Source organism: Colletotrichum scovillei (assembly GCF_011075155.1).
Source record: "Colletotrichum scovillei strain TJNH1 chromosome Unknown Contig00010, whole genome shotgun sequence".
Lineage (NCBI taxonomy): Eukaryota > Fungi > Ascomycota > Sordariomycetes > Glomerellales > Glomerellaceae > Colletotrichum > Colletotrichum scovillei.
The window spans coordinates 641,324-665,343 of NW_023336268.1; the positions used below are offsets into that span (position 1 = coordinate 641,324).

Sequence of the window (24,020 nt, forward strand, 5' to 3'; positions counted from 1 at the left end):
CTCCTCGGGCAGATCTTTTTTTTTTTGCGTTTTGCGCTTCGGAAATTGTATATCAAGACAACTCTCTCACACACCACGACAACGGAACTTTGCATGCATTGCGGTCATGGATGGCTTTGGCGGGATGGGGGTTTTCCCTGCCAATTTTTGCTTGTACTATAGGAAGATTTTCATGAGGGCCGCGATAGGAATGGCCGTTTGCAATCATGACAAATTCTAATACCCATTCCGTTCCCTGGCATGTTTCGCGTGACTATTCGATGCGATCTGTTGCCGTGTTCACTTGCTCTCTGCCCCAACCAGGGTCATCATATACCCACACGACCCCCGGGAGAAAGTTGGCCTAAGGAGAACAGACGGGAAGAGCTTTGCTTTTGATATGACCATTTGTCAGAGCAGAGATGGGCAGCTCGTTCCTACGCTATCTTGAGTATGGATTTCACTGAAGCCACCGCAACAGGTAAACCCCTACCAAGGGAGATTTGCATACTCGGCATTGTCGGTTGTTGGATGTTGCCTCCTCCGTTCTCAACACCCGAAAGGAAAAGTTGGCTGGTTTAGCCCTAGAGCAACTTCTGATAATGCGTCTCTATTGACCTGTGTAGCCACAGCTCGAATCATCGCGACTCCAGGTTTGAAGCACTTATTACGGGAAGCGTACATTGTCCGCACTCTCCTGGCTGAAGCAAGTACTTCGGTAGATGGAGGAGGGTGGCCTGCCTCACTGAATCTTGAATCAACGAAGTGTGACCCCTTTTCATCCTCTCATATGGGGCTGTTTTGATGACTACCAGGCCTGCTGCGTCGAGACACTCTGCCACATAATGATGAATGTCGGCGAGACACCAAGTTCGGGAAAACCATGACCTCAAGGCTCGGTTGTGTCCAAGAGACCTTGCCATGCATTCGACTCACGTCTGATCGATGGGCGGGCTCTGAGAAGTATTGACTCTTCTCTGAGGCTATTTCAGCCAAGCTCGCAAGAGGTTCCCATACACTTCTATGCCGGGTTACCTAGGAGATGCCATGGGAACTTTGCAGCTTGGAAGACCCAGTTCGGATTATACCGCGAGGCAGTCGAGGCGTGTCACGTGTCGCAAGGAAAGAGATATTAAGAATGACTGATTTAGTAGAAGAGCGATGCTGATGCTATAAACTAAAGTACAGGTTGGTGCTCAACAAAATGTTTCTCCATCGTGACCCTGCCGGTGCGAGCAGCTTCACACACGCCATCGCCCCACAGTGTTTACTCACCTAACTCCGTCTTTGCTTGATGATGAAGATTCTCTAGCATGAAATTGCTTCTCTACGAAATTCTCCTACAGTTCCTTCATCTCTTAGAAGATGAAGTCGCGCCGAGATGTGGACAAGGCTCTCCTCATTTTAATATTGGAAAATACGATGCGTATCTGTGCCCGACCTTGACCTCGGTCCATTCGTCTATTAACCACGAGCCCCCAGAAATATAAATGCACTTTGTCTAAGAAGCTCAAGCCCCCTGGGCGCCTTAATATTGCTCTTTTTCCGAGTTCGAGTTGATATCGCTATAGTTCGATGACTGTGGGTTGTCCCTGCTTCTTCAATGCATCCTGGAGCTCTGCTATCTTGGTCCTCAGAGTAACACTCTCGCTGATGTACTCCATGTTAGATTCTCGGAGCCCTTTGATAATCTGAGCGTTAAGGTCACGACAAGCCTTCAGTTCCCTCTCGCGCATCTTCAATGAGTCCGAGACAGCCTGACAATTGTCTTCAGATTTCTCAAGGTCCTTTCGGAGAGTGTTGAGCTGCTCCTTGTGGTCGTCCCGTAGATATCTGATGGTCCTTGTCAAAGGAGACAATTCGGTACTTAAGTCGAAGGAAGCGGTGGACGACCGGTCAAGTTCTCCCTCTGCATTCTCTAGTTCCTGTTTGGCATTTTCAAGATCCTTTTTGGTATCTTTTAGCTCTTGCTGAAGTCCATTCACCTCAACTGTCAGGGCAGAAGTAATCCTGTCGTAAGTCGTCGTGGCTTCACGGTGACCACGTATAGACTCGTCTCTCTCAGATTTGACTTTGGAAAGAACCTTCTCGTTGTCCTGTCTAGTCTCATCAAGGCTCCGTAAAAGATGATCTCGCTCAGTTTCGACATCCGAAAGCTGTTTCTTTGCTTCTCTTTGCTTTGATGTGAAGTCGAATATCATGTCCTCGCCCAGACGGATCTTGGCGACTCCATGCGCTTCAACGTTGACCTGGACCTCATTGAGTCTTCGACGCTTTTCAAGGGGCAAGTCTGCATGGTTTAGCTGATTCTGAAATCCAGAGAAGGCCGGAGGGCACCATGTGAGCGAATGACTAGCGCCATTGGTTCCGAAGGAATATTGTAGGCCGCCTAGCCGACCCGGCGGGGTGACTTGGTCTTGCTGGCTCATGGTAGGTAAGGCTTCGCTTCGGCTTATGGTGAAGAGATTCTATTCTTTGATGTGGCTCTGCCTGATTGTGACTTGTGACAAGGTTCAGTCGATATGGCAGCGAGACATCTGGTGTTCAAATTGTCAGCATGGATCGAGAGGAAATTCCAGAGGAACCCCAGGGGAGCGAAGTAGAGGGAGAGCTCACAAAATATCAATGAAAGTTCGGGAAGAATAGGCAATGTGTCAGAGCAGGTCCTCTTGCATTCAAGAGTGGTCAATATTTGGAAGTTCGGTCGGTGTTCGTCGAGAGAGTTTCGGGATAAGTATCTCGCGTACAACGCTTCGAACGACTCGATCGAAGGGAAACGCCACGGACCCGAGTAGATCGCGTTGCACAACTGAAAAATAGAGATGGAGACTGGTAGTGGTGTTGTTGTGGTAGAAACAAAAGGCGGACAACTGGTGTGGGCAAAGATGGGAGGCAGCATCAGGATGGAGGTTGAGAGGGAGCAAGTGGCAACTCTTGACGCTGGGTACCTTCAGGTAAGTAACAAAATAAAAAGGAGGAGAATCACCACGATCGATCCTCCTTCCAACATTAAAATCGTGTGTTGCCAACTTCTGCAACTTACTTCATTCGTAGTTTGAGTGAGACGCTCTTTCCTTCTTAGTGACGGCCTCTTGATCATGTGGATCGTGCATACCTCCTTGAGCTCCAGTGCCTACCTCATGCACCGCTACCTTAATCTAAGTAGATAGTACTTTGGTCTTTCTCTTCGCGTGTCAATTTTAATGCGGAACTCACCCCTCGAGCATTTGTCCAGGTAAGCTGATGTCAGTGCAAGTACTCTTTCCTTCTCATGATCTTTCCGGTTACCACATGAAGAATGAAGCTTCCCTCTTTGCGCGTAGTCTGTGGCCAAGACCTTGCTGCAGATTGCAGACTTCCCATGGTAATAGAGGAAACTAGATAGGTAGGAAGTTGCTTCCTATGGTAGAACTAATCTCACTGGCCACAGATGCCGGTCAAAGTGCAATGCCTCTCTCAAAACAGGACAAGCATACTTTCTCTTCGCGCTAGTGAACAGACCAAAACAGTGATGGTCAGGATTACGACGGATAGCTTGAATGCTTCCAGTTCCTATCAGAGTGTATGTACCTGGCATCACAAGTTATCCCGAACAAGGGACGCAACCACAATCGTCCAATTTGAGCTGAAGGTGTCCATAAGTATATTTATACCTCCCACCCAGCAAAATGGATCAACTACTATGAAGCAAAAGATACAAACATCGCAAAAGGATAACAAATTGCCCAAAGGCGGAATCGAACCGCCGATCTTCTCATTGCATTCACATATCAACTCGAGATCGTGAGATCTGGAAGAAGAACAAGGTACTAGTGAGACGCTTTACCACTGAGCCATTCGGGCATTTTGTATCTGTTGATGGAGTCGTCAGGCGGTGAATGGACTTATATTGCTGTGGATCTCTCTCGCGGAAGGGGAGCCCTAATCGCGTCGAACAATCCGAGAAAAACCGTGGAGTTTCGACGACGTAGGTGGGGACCCGGCCGGCCATATATGGAGTGGACGAACTCGCCCAAACAGGAAAGTCGGTGATGGATATGCAAGGGGGTGTTTCGCTGAGGGACAAGGAGTTTGGAATGGAGGCATACTTCAACGGCCAGCCGGGCAGAAATTTTATGGGTGACAGGTAAGAGAAATCTCTCCCGCAGACTTCGGTATGAAGATTCGGCCCTGTTGACGATCCCTACATCGCAGGGCGCCCGCCGGTCTCCCAGGCATGAGACGGCACCTATCCGACATATAGACACAGGAAACAACATATACCAAGCTGAACGACTCATCAACGTCCTAAACTAGGCCCTCCAAGACTGTGAGCCAGTACGTCGGCAACTAAACCATCCCATCCGTAAACCCAGCTTCATCAGACGAGTCACATCGGGGACGCACATCTCACGCTGATCTTATAGACTTATAACGACCGCTTCTCAACCAACTTTATGCGCGCGATTCAGCCCATCATTCGAGTTTTTGACAGATTCGCGAGCCGGTATGGACATCTCGGTCTCAACTTACCTCACCTTACTCGCGAGCAGCAAAAGCATAAACTTTCCACCTTGGTAGCAAGTTTTGGTGCGAGCTACCTGCCCATCCCAGAAACCACTCAACCTGCGACTTGACGTCTCATTCCCCAGGCCCGGTTCACCTGTAAGTCACATCCCAAAACACCAAACGCCCGTCAAATGCGAAGATCAATCGAACATGTGGGGTGGGGAGTTGACCAGAGATGGTATGTATGGGTGTCAGAAAAGAAAAGAAAAAGTCTTTGTGCGTGAGAGATAGTCACCCGGAAGCCAAACCCAAAAAATCGTCGTGGTTGGACCTACGAGGTAGCTTGAACCAAGCTTCTTGGGGGGGAAAAAAAACCTGCCCGCTTACCATGATGGAAATCAATGTCCCGTCTATCCGCGACAGCCCAGCCTAAGCGGACGGCACCGTACCGACCTACATACGGACCTGCGGTTCGCTGTGACGACCGTGCCGACCTCAGCAAGACCGCCCGGCCTAAGGTAGCCAACCCACCCTCTGGTCAAGTTTGGTTCTCAAGCAAGAAAGAAAAATATGTCAAAGTATTGAGCGCTTTGTAAAGTTTTCCTCGGACTACCGTCAATCCGGTTCATTCTCTGCCCCAAGCCACCTTTTTTTTTTCACGAGATAGGGGGATAGAAAGGGAAAAGCTGGTAAGTCAGACCAGGGCAAGCTTGTATTTTGTTCACGTATACGATACCGTAACCCCCTTCCACCCTTCGACTCACCTGTAACCTTTTCACCCTCCAAAACCTCGTATCCAGATAAGGTACTAAGGTCTCCTCCCGCACCATCGCCCGCAAACAAGCCACACCACACACATACTTTCACCTAAACGTCCCAGGGTAAACGAACCGTTCAAACCCCCCTCCTTCCCCCCTGAGCTTCGGGGCTGACTTGCGCAAGGGATAACCGCCAGTGACATCAGTGTAAACGAACAAATCGCCGCCGGGAAGGGGGAGACCGTCAACCGACCCCCGCTCCGTCCCGGCGTCACACCGGAACCTCCTCGCCGAAACCGCCCCCAACATCCCGTCGTCCCAAAATGGGCAATATAAGGAACTGGAAACAGGGTCCCTTTCTTCCCCCTCTTCTATGCCAGTACGGATACATTGACCGAGAAAAGCTTCAGGGTCCAAACCAATGGAAACCTGCTTCGTACTCACCCTTTACCGAATTGAATTTCGATGTGTTCCTGCTCGTCTTACCCTTACGTCTTATTCACGGCGGACTTTGCTCCCCCGTCGTCTTGCCTCATCTAGACGCGACACCAACCCGCCCTGCCCCTGCTCCTCACCAACCCGTATATCGCCCATATCTACCATTCTCCATCACTCCCTCACTTAACTGATAGCTACAGATGACGCAAGAACACGAGCAAGGGAGCGTGTAAGAAAGTGTGTAAACGAACAGCAAAAAAATCCCACCACAGGCCAAAAGAACGCTCACCCCACCAGACTGAGACATCTAGAACCCGGCCCTCCGCCTCAACCGAATACCACCCACATACACAACATCCCGGTTCTCCCATCCAACCCCCAAACCTCGCCCGTCCGTTCCACCATAAGGAAAAAACCAGTGCCGGTACACCAGCTTGCGTTGCCAGCTCCAAGGAGGAACAAACCAACGAACGGGGTGGAAGTGAGCTTTCTACAGTACGGAGTACGAATGCTGCCTCCCCCTTCCCATTCTCCAAGAAAAGGACCCCACGAATAGCCTCACCCACATCTCCTACGTATCCATCTTCATATCCGGCATCCAGCCTCGTCATCCATCCCACCCTCTAAATCCCCACCTCAATTCCTCCAAAAATCACTCCCTCACCCTCACAAGTTACGACACAGCGTGGCACCGAACCAGACTTCGGCTGACCTTGGAAACCGCGGAAATCGTCCCATCTTCTCACAAATCCTAGACCTGAGGGAGGTGGGCGAGATGGATCCTCCGTGCTTCTAGAAGGGCGCGGCCGCGCGAGTGCGTGTAATTCCCGTACACTAGCAACATACCTACCTACTCCGTAGCTTTGATCCTTGATGAGATCGTCCATGTGCGTCACTTCCCTTAGCGAAAAAGGGCAACGCCCAGCAAAACATGCAAAGACCTTTTTATCGTGCGGTCCTCATCAGCGTATCAGGTCAACACACACTGCCTTACTAAGTCCAAAGCCCAGGTGTATAGACAGTGACCACTGAACGGTATCTGCGCTGGACGGGCGAACAAAGAAGAGAAAATCACGGTGGCCATGTGCAACAATATGATCTGAATCAAGTGGTGAATAAATTGATGTCAAGAATAAAAAAGAGCTCCTTTTTTTGATAGCTTCCGCGACCTCTCGCGTCGCACAGAGCAGATGCCACCCTCCCAAACCCAAGAAATATCCTGCCACCCACTCCCCGAGGTGTTGGTTACACGTTCGCTCCAAGTCTCATCAGACCACACCCTGTCCTAATACAACATGACAAACAATCACCTTGCTCTACTCCCCGCTTACACCCAGCGTAAGCCCCAGTTGGATAGACCCTAGATCTTCGAGAGCACAAGACTCCAGATAGCTTCGAGAAGAAATCAAAAAAAGTGCTCCATGACGGGCATTTGATGGCCCGATGTCTCGTCTGGTCAAGGCTTGAGAGCTCGTACACAAAAAAAACAGTATTTGCTCAGATCCACGTTTCGAGTTTGGACAGCCCAGGAACAGTTGCGAGACGAAACACCGTGGAGAAAACCCCCGCCCAATCGAACCCACACATTGTTTCCGCGACAGTATTCCAAAGCAGTCAGTCGTCTCTCTTCCGCGCAGCGCTATGCAGGTGAACCCCAACTCCAGTATGCTCTGGTCCTGTCGAGCTCCCAGCCCCGCATCCTACACGCGGCTGGTGTCCACTCAAACAATCGGACGGGAAATAAGTCAAATCGAGGAAGGATAAGCTTCGAGTATGATCAGTAGTGGTATCACCCCCTAAATGATACCACCAGGCGGATCATAGCCCGTTGTCGCGCCTCTGGCTCCCAGCCCGGCGCTCCCTGGTTGTTCTGACGACGCATCGACTTGTGCGTTATTCGTCTTTCGTAACATGAACATTGGTTTCTTGCCCTCTTTATCCAGCTGCTTGAATAGGATCAGAGGTTTCTCCTCCAGCCCCAAGCACCGCTCCTGATCGCCATAGACAATATACAGGGCGTACTGATCCCATGGTGCATTGATTTGGTATTTTTTGAGGGCGGCGGGCAGCACCTTGTAGCACGGGTCGTCCATACTGACTCGGAATGACTTGAAGATCTCGACAGATGCGTTACTCGTGCTTGGTGTATCGGGGGCTGGGGTCGGTCCGCGTTTCGGCGCCGTTTGCTGTTCCCGGCCTTTGTAACCATGGTCGTTTTCGGCAAATGTGGATCGTGTAGAAGGCGTCGGGGCTTCGGAGCGGTCGGAGCGATAGGATCGAGAGCCCAAAGTCGCGCCGCCAAGTGTCGGAGGGGAAGTCGGCGAGGGCATGTTCGGGGATGGATAACCGGGAGATGTAGCCGTGGCTGAACCGTTCATCGCTGCCAGATGCGATGAAGATAACACGGCTCGTTCCGCAGCATTTGAGGGATCCAGCGTTTGTTCCATCGACCTTTCGTGCGTTGTTTGCAGGTGTGACGGCGAGTTGTTTTTTGGCGTTGTTCCTAGCATGATTCTCTTGGTAGAGTACTGCCGTTGCAGGCTCATCGACTGAGTGGATGAGGGTGTTGGAGCGGGGGGCGATACGGTCTCGTAGCCATAGCCCTGGTTGCTGTTGTTGGAGACGTTGGGCAGCGGTTGTGATGAATCCTTTGCCAAGCGTAACGCAGGCAGCATATCCTCCCTCAGCCGTCTGAAGTCTTCGGAGAGTCGACGCAGGTCCTTCTCTACCATGCTCATTCTCTCGTCTCGTAGGCGGAGCTGCTCAACCAAGTGCTTAATATCCTTGAGGGTTGCTGTCGCGTACTGGGCCTCCGCATCGGCAGCTGGCAGAGCTCATGTCAGTGGGTAGTCTCTGCGAAAGAAATGCGGCGTCACCTACATAACGGCACATAATGGTCGCTCTCTATTGGTATGTCCTGGGCCTTCTTTACATCATAAACGCTCTTCAGGATAGTGAGGCGATGGCCAACACTGGCAATGCCCATAGACTTCAGGTCATCGTGTTGTAGGGCAACCAAGGCTTCGCCGACAATCTCGTTTTCTGTTGAAGATGCAATCAGTCGGGTGTCACAATGCATGGAACAACAATAAGACGAATGGGGATACCCACCAACAAAGCTGTCGGCATATTGCGCCAAACCGATTGTGCTGATGAAATCGGCGCACTCATCGGCGGTCCACTCGGAAATGATGGTCTCGGGCAGGCGGTCGGCGCTGCTACGGTGACCGTAGGTCGTGGGCGTATGCTCGTTGGAAGAGGGGAGCTCGGAGTCGATTGGCGAGCCTTCATCGTCGGCGACAGGCGAGTTGGGCCCCAGACTGCGCTCGTATTCGTCGTCGGCATCCGACTCTGCGTAAGCAGTGCCCGAATCGAAGTTCATGGCTGGCAGCGTTTGATCGGCGGCTCAGTGACGGAGGAGAGGAGAAGAGGTGGAGGTAGAGGTGCGATAGCACGTTGGAGAGGCGTGGTGAGGCGACGATAGTAAAAGTCGGACCGGCAGGCGGCAATCAGAGAGAGGGGGAGAGAAAGCAAGGCTCGGCGGGTCGAGTCGAGTCGAGAATAGGAGAGGAGGGCAGGCTGGAAGGCGAATCGGGGTCTTGGTGTCAAGAAGCGCCGGCGGTGCCCTCAGCGTGAGGAGGTCGTGGCGGCGGCTGCGGGGGCCCGTTGCAGAAGAGATTGGAAGTGTGGAAGCAGAAGCAGCACACAGGACTGGGCTGACAGGGTCGGGATCGCGAGCATCGGTTCCTGGGGCAGCAGGTCGGGGTTTGTGTCCGACGAGTTGAGGTGAGGATGGCGATGTCAAAGGGGAGAGAAGGTGGGAGTTGAGATGCGCAACAGCGAAAGAGGCTCAATGGGGAGACACGCTACTTGGGCGGGCTAAGGTCGTAGACTGCAGGAGTAAGAAGGACGAGTCGGTTCCAAGATGGGATCGTCGTTCGGGTTCGGGCTCAGGCGAAAAGGTGGAGGAAAGCGTCTGGCAGGTCGCAGAGCCAACAGCAGTGGACTGCAGTTAGGTAAGGTAAGGTAGGTAATGGCAGGGCAGTGAGGGCAACAGGTGCGTGTTCCACTGCTTGAGGGGGAGGGGGAAATACCTACATAAGGTAGGCACCTAGGCAAGGTACCTAAGGTAAGGACCAGACATGAGGAGTACAAGAGATTTGGTGCGGGAGTGCGCTGGAGCAAATGTAGTTCTTGTGATGTGCTCCTATGCTTGGCCTGGTGCCTTCTATGGTAAGGTACCCTTGGGAGGCTGCGTCCGCTGTTGGAAATGGAAGGTAAGGTACCGTGAGAAAATGCTGGGTCGTTTCCCCGTGCGGCGTTCAGTGGCCTGGTCCACGTCCCAGTTGGGTACCTTACCTTACGGTAGTGGAGCCGCCGGTGTGGGCGCGATCCAGGACAGCCCTCAGCAGTACTTCTGCCCGCCATCCAGTGAGAGGTGCGCCCTGTTGCCTGTGCCAGCCCGGCCCTTACCTTAGTACCGTACACAGTACATGGCAAAGATACTGGGCCTTGCCTGTAATGGTACTTGCATAGGTACCTTAGTCACGGTAGTATGTCCCGGATTGGCGTGGAATAAGGTGGACAGAGATGCGTGGCCAGGACAAGGAGACAAGAAGGCGGGCAGGAAACTCATGAAAAGCAAGCAGCTTCCTCTTTTCGATTTGTAGTCTACTTGGGACCTAAAGCCGTACGTCTCAGTCTAGACGACCGAGTTGAGGTAATGTACGATTGGGTACAATCTAGACCTGAGCGAAAGAGCCAGGTAAGAGACATACATCCATGGTTGGATCCACGGCCCATGGCACCGATGGCAGATGATGTTTTCGTTTCTTTTCCCCCCTTGACATTGCATATGCAAAGCAACAAAATGATGGGCGCAAGAAACCTGGCACACTCGCGGGTCACCAGGGCCAGTGGGCGGTAGTGACATGCAGATGCCGACGTCAAAAATGGTCTCCCGGCTGGTTGCGAGATGATGATGCATCACCACCACCACCACCATCATCATACTGAGTACTGAGATACTCCATATGCGCCGTGCCGCCTTGTTCGGCCCATTGCCGCGGCCACAAGAGTCTGTTAGCGCCCAAGGGGGTCATCCCTGCGCCATCCACGACATCCACGACATCCACGACATCCACGACATCCAATTGCTTCTATTGCTTGAAGATGACCTTTTGCCGTCTGCCCGCCTCCCCGCCAAGTTTCTTAGGTGCTTAGGCACGATTGATTCTTTCTTACATCCAAGTATCAACCTTTACATCCACGTTGGCATCTGAATCCCTGACACCTTTAACAAAGCATGCCCTGGCTTGCCTGACATATACCACACACAGTAGTCCATAGTGATTAATATGCAAGCCCCGGCTATGAAGCTGAAGCTGAAGCTCAACCTACCTTACGAACAGCACATGTCTCTCCCAGCTTCCACCAGTTCCTTGCTTCTCTCTCAGAAACTGTCTCCGCACACTGCATACTGTGTGCATGGTCCCTAGTAGTGCCCAAAAGAGGCTGACGAGTTTTTCCCTCCCGCTGCATCAAACATCGGTGGCATGTTCCAGAAGCCGCGCCATCTGCGTTCCTCATCTCCCCCATGAACTTGTGCTACCCAACGATAACCAGGTTAATCAAAGTCAACAACGGAATAACCTGACAAAGGGGGAAACCAACCCCAGGAAAACAAGAGATTTTTTCCAATTTTTGACGGCATGCAAGATGAAAAACGGCCCCGACATCTGCTAACCGGTGCAACATTGGCACGCTGCCCCTCTCTGTCGGTAATTGGGACCGAGCAGCCCAGCCGTTACCAATCGCTAGGTGACAAGTGGACCCTCCTCTTCGACTCTCCCGTTTCCCGTTTCCCGTTCAGTCCAAGGTCCACCGTCCGCCCCTCCAAAACGCCGTGATGCCCTGCCACCGTAACTTCCGGAATATGAGAGATATCAGAAGAGGGAAGTCACCTCTCAGGCTGGTCTCTTAGACTCTCATAGCAGGAAGGAAGAAATATGACCAGTCGATACTCCGTAGTATCTTACCTTATCTCGCCTTTCCCCTTTTGAAATGACGACCTTCATGTCGAATGCAACTTGATTTCCTGCCAAGGGGAAGCGACGCGGCCATGTACCTGCATCCTATCTCAATCTTGAGGTACCTTACCTTGTGGTAGCTCAAGAATCCCGTACGAATGAATACCCGACGGCAACGGAGTGAGTACCTCCTTACTTTGACTTTGAACTCGACAGACAAACACAAACACCAGGGCCGAGCACTGAGCACGAGAAGAGGGAGTCAGGAACCCGTAGCGAGAGCCATGCGGTGAAGTCATTATCAGATGCTTTTGCCGTTTCTTCTTTGCTTTACCGTCCAAGCACCGTCGAGTCTTCCACCAACCACATTGCTCAATCCCAACCGCTGCCCGCTCTTGTCTACCATTCTGTATGGAATGACCCGGATCACCTTCCCCTCCGTCGAGACACACGAGTGACGAACCGCCGTCCTGGCTTGCCTGACCTTAACATCTCTGCTAACCTCAAACATTCCAGGAACCTCGGCCAACCGCGTGCCAGACATCGTGGGAAGGGGTTCCCGACCTAAACCTGCTTCACGGCAGAGAGTCCCGACCGTCCAACCCCCCGCACCTTTCATTCGCCCAAACCGCCTCTTCAGGGTTGATACCGGCAAGCGTCAATATGCAAACTCTCTTCCAGAAACACGCCAGCTACCTCATCTACACGACCTCACCTTGTAAAACGTTGCTTAATCGACCCAGTATTCCCCTTAGCTGCTCCATTCATAGCTCTACGTTCGGCTACCCCCAAATCCAATTGGCATAGAAAATTGCCCGACTGGACGCTGAACCTAGCAAACCGCCTATGCTATCGCCCTACTACAACTCTACCTTATACTGTACGAATGCAGCACTCAGCTTGCCGCGTCCAATGAACCCGGATTGACTGGACAAGTGACATCAAAGGCGTCCGGGTACCGGCTTTCTTACTGTTCAAACGGAACAAATGGCGCTTTACGAATACCTTACGTTTCCATTGTGCATACCGGATGGGGTTCCGTCAGTCTAGGCCTCCATCGCCCACAGTCTACGCGTTCAACGCCTTGGAACCAGTTCCCACACTTCCCCAGCTGCTCCATTTGACACATGACGATGGGTACGGGTAGCCTTGTACCAGCACGCAAATGAGGCATTTTAGACAACAGAGACGTCGTCGCCGTCATATCGAAAGGCCCAGCCAGCGATATCAATATGCGCGACTAATCATCTTGGGGGCCTTCCATCATTTAACATTATGGATAAGCACCCACCCGCCGCCGCCGAAGCTTCCAAGCTTGTCGACTTAGGTCCAAGGCCGCCGTCTTGGCACTCTATAGCAAACCTGCTGTCATCACGTCCAAGCTACCATTTGCAGTCCCTTGGACCCCCAATTTTAAAAACAGAATTCCCTACAGGGCTACGCATATTAGCCTCAACGAGGCTGCCAGCAAGGGAAGGCGAATCGACCAAAGCCCCGATAAGAGCACCCGTCAGATTGAGCCCTGCGTCGATCATCCTCGGCTCCCTCTGGGCTCTCGACTAGTCCCCTCCTCGTCCTCTGACCTCTCTGGCCGTATGGCCGTCGTCCTTACTCTCTGTGTACAGAGTACGGCTACCCATCTAACATTGTTCATCGCAACTCTGTACCGCGGCACAGCCACCCCGTTGTTTTTTTTCAACATCGTCCAAAATTCCTCCTAACCTGGCCGCTTGTCCTCTACTGAAACATCCAGCTTTGATGGGCAATAGTCAAGAAGGTGACTTAACTGCATCCCACTTCCCAGGAATATAGGTTCAGTCACGACACACGCCTGGAAAGAGGAATATCAAACGGCCCCCAATGACACTCCGCTTGATGTGTGAGTTTCAGGCTCTCTGCCGATCCATCCGGGCAGGACGCTAGAGAACATCCACATTCGTCTATCGCGAACCTGTGTCGCGTCGAGGCTAGCTCTTGCGCTGCGGTGTCGCCAATCCGCGCATGGCAAACGTTTCGCGCCAGTAGACGCGCTACCGAGAGGATACACACCAAACTGGGCCGCGAAGATAGACCTAGGACCCAGTCTTCCGGTTGTCACATTTGGCATTCTTTCAGAAAGTCCACGGAAGGTTCTCTCTGTCGTATGATTCCTGAGAGCGCCCACATCGAACCTCTCGGACCATCTCGTATAACCAGCGCTATCCCAAACCGACAACGCCTCTACCCTGGCGTTCATGTCACCATCGACCCTAGTGTATGCTACATTATCCTGGAGCATTGCACGACCTCTTGACACTTCGCCCACTATTGTCTGGTGTTAGATATGAGACGCAACCTTTTCCGTCTCACATCGCTTTCGAGACAGAGTGAGAAAGACCAACAAGCCAGATCTTATCGTTCATCTCAAAAACTCACTGACACCGTACCCGTCCGTCCATTTATGGCTCACAATGTGATACCTCTTAGCATTGGAGAACTCACTATTCATACACGAGGCATCCGGAACTTTCTCCGGGACCCAATCGCAGTGCCCTCCTGAGGAAACAAGTCCCATCATCATTTCCCAAGAGTCCGAGACCCCGTTAGCAAACATCCATCAACCGGTCACCCGTCGCACTGAGCCACGGCCGAACGCACATCCAAACCTAATATGGAAGAACTGGCTCGTTGCTTACGCCGGAAGAGGCAAGGACAACTGCCCATCTCTTCTACAGATCCCCTCTCTTGTCGAAAATCCCACCCCAGATATACTTCGACGCTAGAGCCTCTCCGATCTGACGCCCGCCGCATCCCCTACGCCAGGCTTACACTACATTAATAGGATCCGAACGACGGCTCGCTCGGCCGAGTCCCTCCTTCAGGGCCCCTTTTTCTGTTTGCCGCCCCTTTGTATTTAAGCTCGCAGCTCACAGCTCCTCAACCGCAAATCATCCGCTATCATGCCGAGCGACCCCTCCTGACCACGGACTCGAGTTGCTTCCCGAAGCTAGAGCGTCCGTGCCGTTATCGCCCACAGAATCCGAACCTGCCAACCAAGTATCTATCACTTCCCGGGTCTCCCAGGTTGCTCAAAGTAAACCTTGACATCTCATGTGCGTGTGCGCCCTGTCATCTCAAGATCTAGAACAGGCCTCTTGTTTCTGTTCAGCAGCTGGCTTGATCTCGTCTCAGGGGAAACATCTTTAGAGACCCGTACGGATACTCTCCAGATTGGGAGAACCTTGCGTACCATTCAGATTACCCGCCCACCCGAGCTCCGAACCGACATTATCTCACCTTGGGTTCTGCATTATCATCCCCGGCCATCCTCGTCGTCACACCAGAGCTGCGTGTCGGGCTTCCTCGCTGCACATCGGGCTTCTCTGCTCTGCTCTGCTGAAATCCCCCACGTCTCTGTAGAGCGAGTGCGAACAAATTGGACTAGTTCGCGCACCGGTTGCTACCGAGTTTTGTCTAAACTCTAACTGAGACCATTGCCTTGAAAGCCAAGAGGCTATCTCAGCCTTAATTCGCAGCAGACGCGCCATGTAAGCAGAAGGACGGCCGGCAGTTCATTCTCGCAGATCGTATTGGGGTAGCCTGCCTGCCTGCTTGCCCAATTACCAAGCAAAGTCTTGATATCGTTTTGACACTTGGCCGGTCACTTTCCGCAGTGACAACATGTTCCCCTCTGCCTTGAATTTGCTAGTTGAGAATCTGTATGTGCTCCTTGTGTGTGGGTATACCGTACCTTTTCGTTGCACCGAGCATGCGTGTCTGCTCCGGTTATTGCGATGAAAGGGCTTGGCCAAGGTTGCGAATTGTGGGCTCTGAAGAAAGCCTGAAAAGAGGAAGGATAGAAGCCATTTGCAGAGACTGATCTGTATACCTTGCCCTGTGTAATCGAGAAACTACGTCGTTGCAGCACCCTGCCGACTGGAGACTTCATTCAAGAATATGGGACCTTGACATAGAAATAGGGGTACTAAGGGCAATGTGACATGCTCCGACTCGACTGTCTATTAAAATCACTCCGCGTAGTCTTGTTCCCATGTTGGCAGATGAGATACTCGGTCACACTCATGTTCGGTTCTCGTTATGGGATGCTAAACCTGTTTTCTCAACCTAGAAATAGTGACATGCACTCATAGCCTATTGCCAACACACCCACAAAGCCAATAATGATACACTTCCTCCCTATTCCAACAGTCCAACCCATAGGCAATCCCACAATGTGTGGTGTAATTCATGCAATCTTTCCACGACCGTCATCCAATAACACCATCCTGATACTTGATCTCCGCCCTGATCTTTCCAGCCAATCCATTGAACAGCTTCAGACATCCTGTAGAAGCAAGTTTGAGGCTGCAATACATCATGGAGACCCATGAGAGACACATCTTTCGTGAATCACAACTTTGGAAGAAAGCTTGCTCGCTTGCTCGCGGCTGTGGCGCCCGAAAGGGCTGGAGAATCGTCGTCGTGATGCTCTTTCTTCATCTTCCTCTGTGTGCCCAATTTGGCCAATCCTTTCATTCGCTGCTTCTTCATAGGTCCCATTTCTCGGTGGAGAATCTTGACGTGGTCCTCAACGCTTTCGGCATATGCCTCAGGGGTTTGCTCCTCATCTGCAACTCGCGTTTTTGCGTCGCTAGTGCTAGCCACAGACGTGTCGTCTGATCTGTTCGCGATGGTGATGATATGTTCAAGCATTGCCGACCGAGGCCGAATGTTGTTTCGGTGAGACGACATTCCTCGGTCAGAACCCTGAGTCACTTCATGCTTATTCAGTTCAGTGCGAGGCGGCGCCTTTCGGTCTCGTCTCCGCTTCTTCTCTGGCTCCTGATCCTGAATTGACTTCGGGCTGAGAACAGACGAGGCGCTTCTCTTGGAGACAGGCGTATGCCAACCACCGGGAGATCGAAGTCCCTCGACAAGCTGTCTTTCGGATGTGTAGGGGTTGTTTCCAGGGTGCACTTGTGCTCGTCCGATACGACTATGCGTGTAGGAGCCACATGTCTGCCGGTCCTTCTGGCGATGGCGATCCAATCCTTCACCCTCTGACATGGGACAATTGCGATCAGTTATCGAGTGGTCGTTTCTACTACGTTCAGCGGGAGGTTGGACTGAGGCAGGACCACGAGCACCAGAGTCATTTCCTGTGATAAAGTCAGCTTGTGTAGACCCATAGTGGAGGAATTATGAGAAGTATGCAGTACTCACTTCTAGAACGGAGCAAGTCTGACATCGGTGATCTACCATAGTTGGGTGTACCTCCTGTCTTGGAGTTGGGGAGTGTATGGCTTCTAGGCCTACCCGTTGTTAAGCCAGTTGGAGCATTCTTCCTAAGAGAAGCAAAAGAGTCGTCACTGTCATATTCGCCTTCGTACTTGCTATTGGCAAACCCAGGGAGGGGTTGTTCTGGTTCGTACAGAGGGCCTGGCAAAGTCTTGATGGCCACCAAGCCCATCCTGTCGGGGTCCATTCTACGCTGATTCAACACTTTCGGCTTCTGGCTTGGTGTTGTGCGGATAGACCGACCCCGTGTAGCAAGAGACGCCTTTGCGGTTGATGAAGTCTTCGCAGGGGCTTCCACTCTCTGCTTCTTGGTGGCTGGAGCCGGCAACGGCCGGTCGGGTGTAAGATCATCCCGGCTTCGCTTCGATCTCTTCGTTGTCGTCGACTGATCGTTCCCTTTCAAATCGTTCTAGGTCTTTGAAGAGGTATCATCCTGACGTTGGGCTCGGCGGATAGGCTTGACTCCATTCTTCGGAACGGTAACAACTCTGATGGAAGGCTTGGGCGCCTTGGCCATCATGTTGGACAGCAGACTGAAGCTTTTTGGTACAGTCGGTTTCTTTGCGGTAGCCACATCTTTCTTGGTGTCGGTCTTGTGGGTGGTGCCCGAAGCCAGACGTATTACATCAGTCTCCTTCAATTGCTTCTTGGGAAGGCCTAGAAATTCGATATCATGACCGACTAGAGTTGAGGATGACGATGATGTGCGAGGACGGGAAGTCGTCTTGGGCTTGGAAGTTGCTATCTGCGTGTGTTTCTGTCTATCCGTGCTAGAAGAAGCGTGGTATTCTTCGTCTTCATCTTCAAGAATGAAGCCAGACACTTTGATCACTGTAATTCCCTCCTGTAGACCGTCGGCTGAGGCAGCTGTAGTTGTAGTCTTTTTGGTGGTACTTCCATGGCTCTCGCGTTCTTCGGTGTCAGGAAAGAAGCCACTTTTGACAGCCCGACTCTGCAGCTTATCTAGAAATCTGAGGCGCTCAATGTGGTCGCCGTTGGCAGGCGACGGAATTCTCAGAGGTGAAGAAGGTGCGTGAAGGTGTGCAGTCGGTTTATCAAGCAGTGGGTTGCCGCGATGCAAACTACCTTGATCGACGAACAGGCTGTCGGCTGCCTGGGATGTTGCCCTGGTTTTGGCTGTAGCGTGTAGATTTGACACGGTAGAAGCCTTCTGGAAACGATACTCCGAAGGATTCTCTCGATAGCTTCTAGAGAACTCGGTTGATGGCAGAGAAGATGCGTTTCGGCCAGATGTGCATTGAGCATTGGGAGGAGGGCGTGGTCCCAGAATGCTATGCCTATCGTGATCGATAGCTGACGGAAAGTGCGATTGCGACTGAATCGGACCAAGTGAAGAGGCCATGGCTGGAGGTTCAGGGAATGGAGTTCTTGGAATTTGTTGATAAGCTGCCGAAGAGCTATTGAGCCCTCTAGAGGCTGGCTGAGAAGTTGGCGATGGCTGGATGTAGTTGGTGCTATGTAGAGAATACTCGGCCTCTGCACCGCGCTCACGCGTTGAACTACCCTTTGAGATGGTTTGGTGACGCGGCGTGGAATTGCTAGGTCGAAGGGGTGGAAGAGACGTGTATCTTGGCTCGGCAGGATGTCGAAGAGGCTTCTGCTGTTGGCTTGATGGCCGACGAGACGCCGCAGGAACGGGATGAGTGAAGTTGTCTTCCATACTGAACAACCACTCAGCGAGCAGATTTCCGACGCTGAATTCCCTCGCGTGCTCTGGAGGTAAGCTCGTGATCAGAGGATTTGGCACGGAAAGGTGGTGCTCAAGAAGACGCGATCGCGCAGGCGCGACAATGTGCCAAACTTGGGGTAAGGAAGAATGGCAAGAAAAGACCAAAAAGGCACTCCAAAACACCAAAAATACAAGATCAGACTCGAGGAATGATTCTCTGAGCACTGCGCAAGTAAGAATGGTAAGAGAATGTGATGTGTGGAAGTGGGAGGTTGGTGATGTTTGCGCGGGTCTCTCAGCAACGCGATGTGGTGATGGAAGGATGAAAAGGTAAACAATTCCCGCGATGAGGAAGGTGTAGAGATGAAGAGCGGACGTAGTGAGAAGGATCGGTCCGCCCTGAGGTAATAAACACCCTTCCAACCTCCTTCTGACCGCCCTCCTGAGCCGTTTCTGAGGTAACCGCCGCCTCATCAACGACCTCGCGTCTGCGTGAGGCGGTCACGCGTACGCGTTTCTCGTCAAAAGTTCAGATGGAAGGAGCGAAGTGCCTCAGGTACCCAAAGGTGAGATGGATCAAGAAGGAGCAAATGGGTAAAGGGGCATGAGGTGGCTCTCAGAAGGAACGTGAATAGTGTCAAGGGGAGAAGAGCAGGTGGATTCCTTGGATCAGAGGGGCCTGTGGGGTTATTCTCGGCTTATCTTGTTGATGACGCCGAGAAGAAGAAGGAGGCCGTCCACGAAGGTCTCTCAGGTATCATTGATTGAGTACATAGGTGAACCTGGAGATAGGACTTATTCTTTCCCGAAATGGCCCTTGATATCGTTTTTTCCCGAGTTGGGCATTCCTGGAATGGTCTCTACTGTTTCAAACCTCAATTCCTGATGTCTAAGGCCATATACAGAAGTGGAAGCTCTCATCTACTTGGCAAAATAGGAGCGTAGTCAGTCAATTTATGAGGAGAAAGAAACAGCGGAGGAAGCATTGAGCGAGTGCTTCACTCTAGTGCTCGAGAACAGTATTATAATAATTACGACAATACATCCCTAAGACTCGTGACATATCAACACCAATAATGACTAATCGTTCATGAGTTCAAAAACAAAAAGAGTTCACCCCCCCGGTGCTGAACTGGGGGCTACATCTCTGGCGCTCATGCTGGGACTCGAACTCGCTAAGCCTGTCGTCGAGTAGGCTGGTTGGCGTAAATTTGATTGTTGACCATAAACCGTTCCACCACCACACCGCAGTTTGACCTGACCCCCGGCCTAAGGGGCGCCTGCTGCGCTGGTGACAGGAATTGGGTTGAGGGGGTATATGAAGGCTTGTTGTTGTGTATTTAGGGCGGTGTAGGCAGAAGAGGTATCGGATGAGAAGGTTTGTGATGTGGCTGGTTGGGAAGGAAGGCGCGGGTCAGGGTGGCTGACCTGGTAACCAGCGAGGTATGATCTTCGAATAATCTGACTCTGTCGAGTCTTTCTCATATTCTCTGTGGAAAGTCTGATGTTGGATATCTTTGACATGAGTCTAACCACTAGGCCGTCTTGCTGGCCCTTTGCAAAGCCTTGCCAAAGTGCTCAACAAAATCAACACAGTCCACAAACGTATTATACAACGGCGCCGGCGCAACTCTGATGACGTTCGGCTTCCTCTCGTCAATGACCACCCCAACCTCCTCAAAGTACTCCATCACACCATCCAACAGCCCATCCGCGAGCTTCAAACTCAACTGCGCTCCGCGCTCCTCGCTCACCGACGGCGTAATGATGCTGAACATGTCAGAACTGAGCCAGTTCTGGAGCAGCACCTCCAGGAACGCCGTCAACCGCTTCGACTTTTCCCGCAGCGGCGCCATCCCGCCCGCGAGCTCAAACACCTCGAGCGAGGCGCACAGCGACGTGATGTCGAGCACGCTCGGGTTGCTCAGCTGGAACCCGGCCGCCCCGGCCGCCGGGTGAAACTTTGTCGCCATCACGAAGCGCGAGCTCTTGTCGTTGCCCCACCAGCCGCCGAAACGGTTCACGTAGCCCTTCTCGGAGTCGGCGTCCTCGACCGAGGTCGTGACGGCCGTGTGCCGCGCGTTGATGAAGGCGCCGCCGATGCAGCCCGGCCCGCCGTTGAGGTACTTGTACGTGCACCAGGCCGCGGCGTCGACGTCCCAGTCGTGGAGGCGCAGCGGGACGTTGCCGACGGCGTGGGCGAGGTCCCAGATGATGGGGATGGCGTGCTTGTGCGCGAAGGCGGTGATGGTGGGGATGTCGAGGAGCTGGCCGGTGTAGTACTGGATGCCGGGCAAGAGGATGAGGGCCGTGTCCGCGGCATGGGCCTCGATGACGGAGAGGATGTGTTGGGTTGCGAGGGTTGGTTCTACGGCGGTTGAGGGGGGCTCAATGCAGATCATTGACGTTGACGGAGAGAGATCATGGTGTCTGATTTGGGTCTCCACGACGAACTGTAGGAATTGTTAGTGTCATTCCCTCGTCTCAAGTTTGCGGAAGAGAGAGCTGATTTACATGGTCACTTGGAAAGGCCTTGCTCTCCAGGATTATCTTATGTCTGCCATCCTTCTGGGGCTTGTACAAGGCAGACATGAGGAGATGAAGGTTAGCTGTCAGAGTCTGCATCACGGCAACCTCGGATTCCTCAGCGCCAACAATGGGGGCCATCATCTTGGCCGCTCGGGCGTCGACGTCGAGCCATGTCGGCAACGGGGAGTCTTCCAAAGGCTTGAAATGCCCCTGGACACCCTGCGTCGCCCAGGTGGACAGATACTGCTGTATCCTCTCGGCGGTGCGCTTAGGTTGCAGGCCGAGAGAGTTGCCGCAGAGGTAGGTGCATTTCTGCTGACCAGCCTCTGATGTGGCAGAGCCGTCATCTTTTCCTTGGTGAAGGATGTTAGCTCCAAAGATCTAAGAGGTCATTGGGACTAGAGGCATTGAGTGCAAGGAGTGGCATGTGAATGAGTTGGGGGAGAGAGAGAGAATGAAGGGGGCTAGGTGTCTTCTGATGAAGTAGAATGATGCTCTCAATTGCTGACCTTTCTTGGCAAGGGTCTTGCTGGTGATCTCTTGTTTCGTGGGGATGACGAACTCGTCCCGCGTGTGCCTCAGCGCATCTTCCTGGTCCAGGGTTTCGGCACGTTGCCTGATGGAAGCATCGAGGAGAGGATCCATATCGGGTGAGATAGTGTGGATGACCTTTGACCAAGATGAGGTAGGATAACCTCTTGCTCCGACCTTGGCTCGAGGTTGGAGAGAGGGATTGAAGCGGGGGTGGGGAAATCGAGATGGTCGTCAATATGTCTTGGGATCTGCTCTCTCTCGGGCTCACCTTGAATAGCAGTGTCGCAGTAACCCTTGATCGTGTGTGTCAAGATCCTTGAAGTCAATGAGCTGGCCTCAATATCCTGCGTTTACGGCTTACAAGATAATGCACGTTGGGTCAGAGGTAGTGAGGTCAGCAGTGTTTTCCAACCAAAAACACGAGTGAAGTCATGATGCTCCATTGAATAATTCCCGCGCGTGTGCCCCTCCTCCAATGAGGGGTTCGGATGGAGCTCCGGCTGGCGGGGCCACGCCGTGCAGCTGGCACCGTTCACTCACCACCTTTCATCTTTTGTGACCACCAAGTGACCATCACCACGACCACAACCACTTGAAGTTGGATGACTGTGTGCATAGGCAGGAACCTGAGCTTGGGATGGAGCTGCCCACTCAGAGACCAAGGAAGCATCAGCTGTTCCCACCATGTAAAACAGTTGGAGAGAGGGAGGAAGAGGTGAGACGATGGAGAAATCACCATTCCAGCATCAGAGGGGGAGAGGATCCTCTTTTTCTCCAAAAGTTTGTGGTCTAGTGGACCTTGAAAAATTGGTGATGTATCGTGATGTCGAAATCAAAGAAGTCAAGTTCGATTAAATCAAGGTACCTGCTTCTATCCCGGACTTGTACCTTGTTGAAGTACCGTATACTTGGTCTGACTGTGTCAATGTACACTTACTTGTACCGGCATATATCTCACAAGTTTCAAAAACATCAAAAAACCTGCATCGTGACAATCAAAGAAAAAAAAAAACTTTTGTTCCATTCCATCATCATCATCAAAAACAACAATAACGTGCTCGAGCTAAACGCCTCGGATTACGAAATATGGGAGTTTTCATTACCCCCTCAAAACCCCAGTATTACCCCCTCATTACCCCATAGACTGGCCACATGCGGGGTTTTGCTGACTCGTCCCTTGGCAACGACCCTCCGCAATCCGCAAGTCTGGGCACACGAGATCGTTTTGGGTCCAGACAGGGCCTGGTCGGTACCTTGAGCCTCGAGGCGCAAGGTAAATCAGGTACGGACGGCGGCGGCGGCAGCGGCGACGACGGCATGGCGGGGGTGGGCTTGCGTCTTTGTCTCGCCCCTCCAAGTTATTTTCTGTTTCTCGTGGATGGCGGTACCTGATGGATTAATCTTACACTCCATCCAGATGGAGTCTTTCATGGGGAAAGGAGGACCACATGTATGGATCCGACAGAATACATACGAGTCTATACTATGTACGACTAGATGGAGAGGGTGGGACGTGGAAGATCAGGTAGGTAGCACGGGGTCGGACGGTGCCAGAAGACGAGTCCGTCACCCCCTCCTCCCCGTGAGCGTCCGGGGATCCACGGCGGGTGATGCGGAGGACAAGGTGACTCTGTAAAGGAAAATGTGTGGTGGGAAGGTTGCTGCCACACTCACCATCCTCCGACGGAGTTCAATGTTCCACGGAAGGAATCACGGCACGGGGTTCTTCGGCAGCGGCGGGCGCTTGGCGGGATATCAATGTATGAAGTATTCAGACACAGCAGCAGACTGACCGGGCTTACTTTCCTTGCAGATCCTGAAGCAAGTCCGGCAAGCCTAGGCCCGAGGAGGCCCGTTTCGATGCCAAGCCAAGCTTTTCTTTCTTTCTCTCTCTTCATTATCATCTGTTGTGACACGGAACTATTTTCTGTGGTTTCCCAGAATTAAGCAAGTCTTCCCAGAGCCATGGAAAGATAAGCACCGGGTGCTCAACCCGAACATCTTGGAAAGTTTCCCCTTGCTCGCCCGGGCGGTCGGATGATCTTCGCACTTTCGGGTTCTCCCCTTAGCCTCATGCAAGTTTTTCCCTGCGGGGTGGTTGAAAGGGGGGGGCAAGGACGACGGGCCGGTATGGGCTGGATATGGAGGACTGAAGCCATACGTAGAGCTATGGAAGTAGACGCTGTTTCGGTAGCTTATCTCGCAATTGGTCGGTTACCTGCTTCGAAGAAATAAAGCTTTGCAAAGGTAAGAAGATAGAGGGGGACAGCGAAGGGGAACAAGATGACTGCTTCCCGG

The 24,020-nt window shown here is 52.3% G+C and overlaps 3 protein-coding genes across 3 annotated transcripts; all 3 read right to left on the reverse strand.

Annotated features, from left to right (window-relative positions):
- Nucleotides 1-1,544: 1,544 nt before the first annotated feature.
- Nucleotides 1,545-2,408, reverse strand: HER10_EVM0008599 (uncharacterized protein; the record flags this gene model as incomplete). Its single annotated transcript, XM_035478114.1, has 1 exon — nucleotides 1,545-2,408. The coding sequence occupies one exon, from the start codon at nucleotides 2,406-2,408 to the stop codon at nucleotides 1,545-1,547; it is 864 nt and encodes a 287-aa protein (XP_035328278.1).
- Nucleotides 2,409-6,855: 4,447 nt separating this feature from the next.
- Nucleotides 6,856-9,699, reverse strand: HER10_EVM0008038 (SAM domain-containing protein). Its single transcript, XM_035477575.1, has 3 exons — nucleotides 8,775-9,699; nucleotides 8,544-8,705; nucleotides 6,856-8,487 (listed from the first exon to the last, which is right to left on the reverse strand). The coding sequence occupies exons 1-3, from the start codon at nucleotides 9,043-9,045 to the stop codon at nucleotides 7,460-7,462; spliced, it is 1,461 nt and encodes a 486-aa protein (XP_035328226.1). The 5' UTR covers nucleotides 9,046-9,699; the 3' UTR covers nucleotides 6,856-7,459.
- Nucleotides 9,700-20,194: 10,495 nt separating this feature from the next.
- HER10_EVM0004724 (kynureninase) lies at nucleotides 20,195-22,141 on the reverse strand (the record flags this gene model as incomplete). Its single annotated transcript, XM_035474358.1, has 3 exons — nucleotides 21,698-22,141; nucleotides 21,174-21,535; nucleotides 20,195-21,112 (listed from the first exon to the last, which is right to left on the reverse strand). The coding sequence occupies exons 1-3, from the start codon at nucleotides 21,831-21,833 to the stop codon at nucleotides 20,195-20,197; spliced, it is 1,416 nt and encodes a 471-aa protein (XP_035327924.1). The 5' UTR covers nucleotides 21,834-22,141.
- Nucleotides 22,142-24,020: the final 1,879 nt, after the last annotated feature.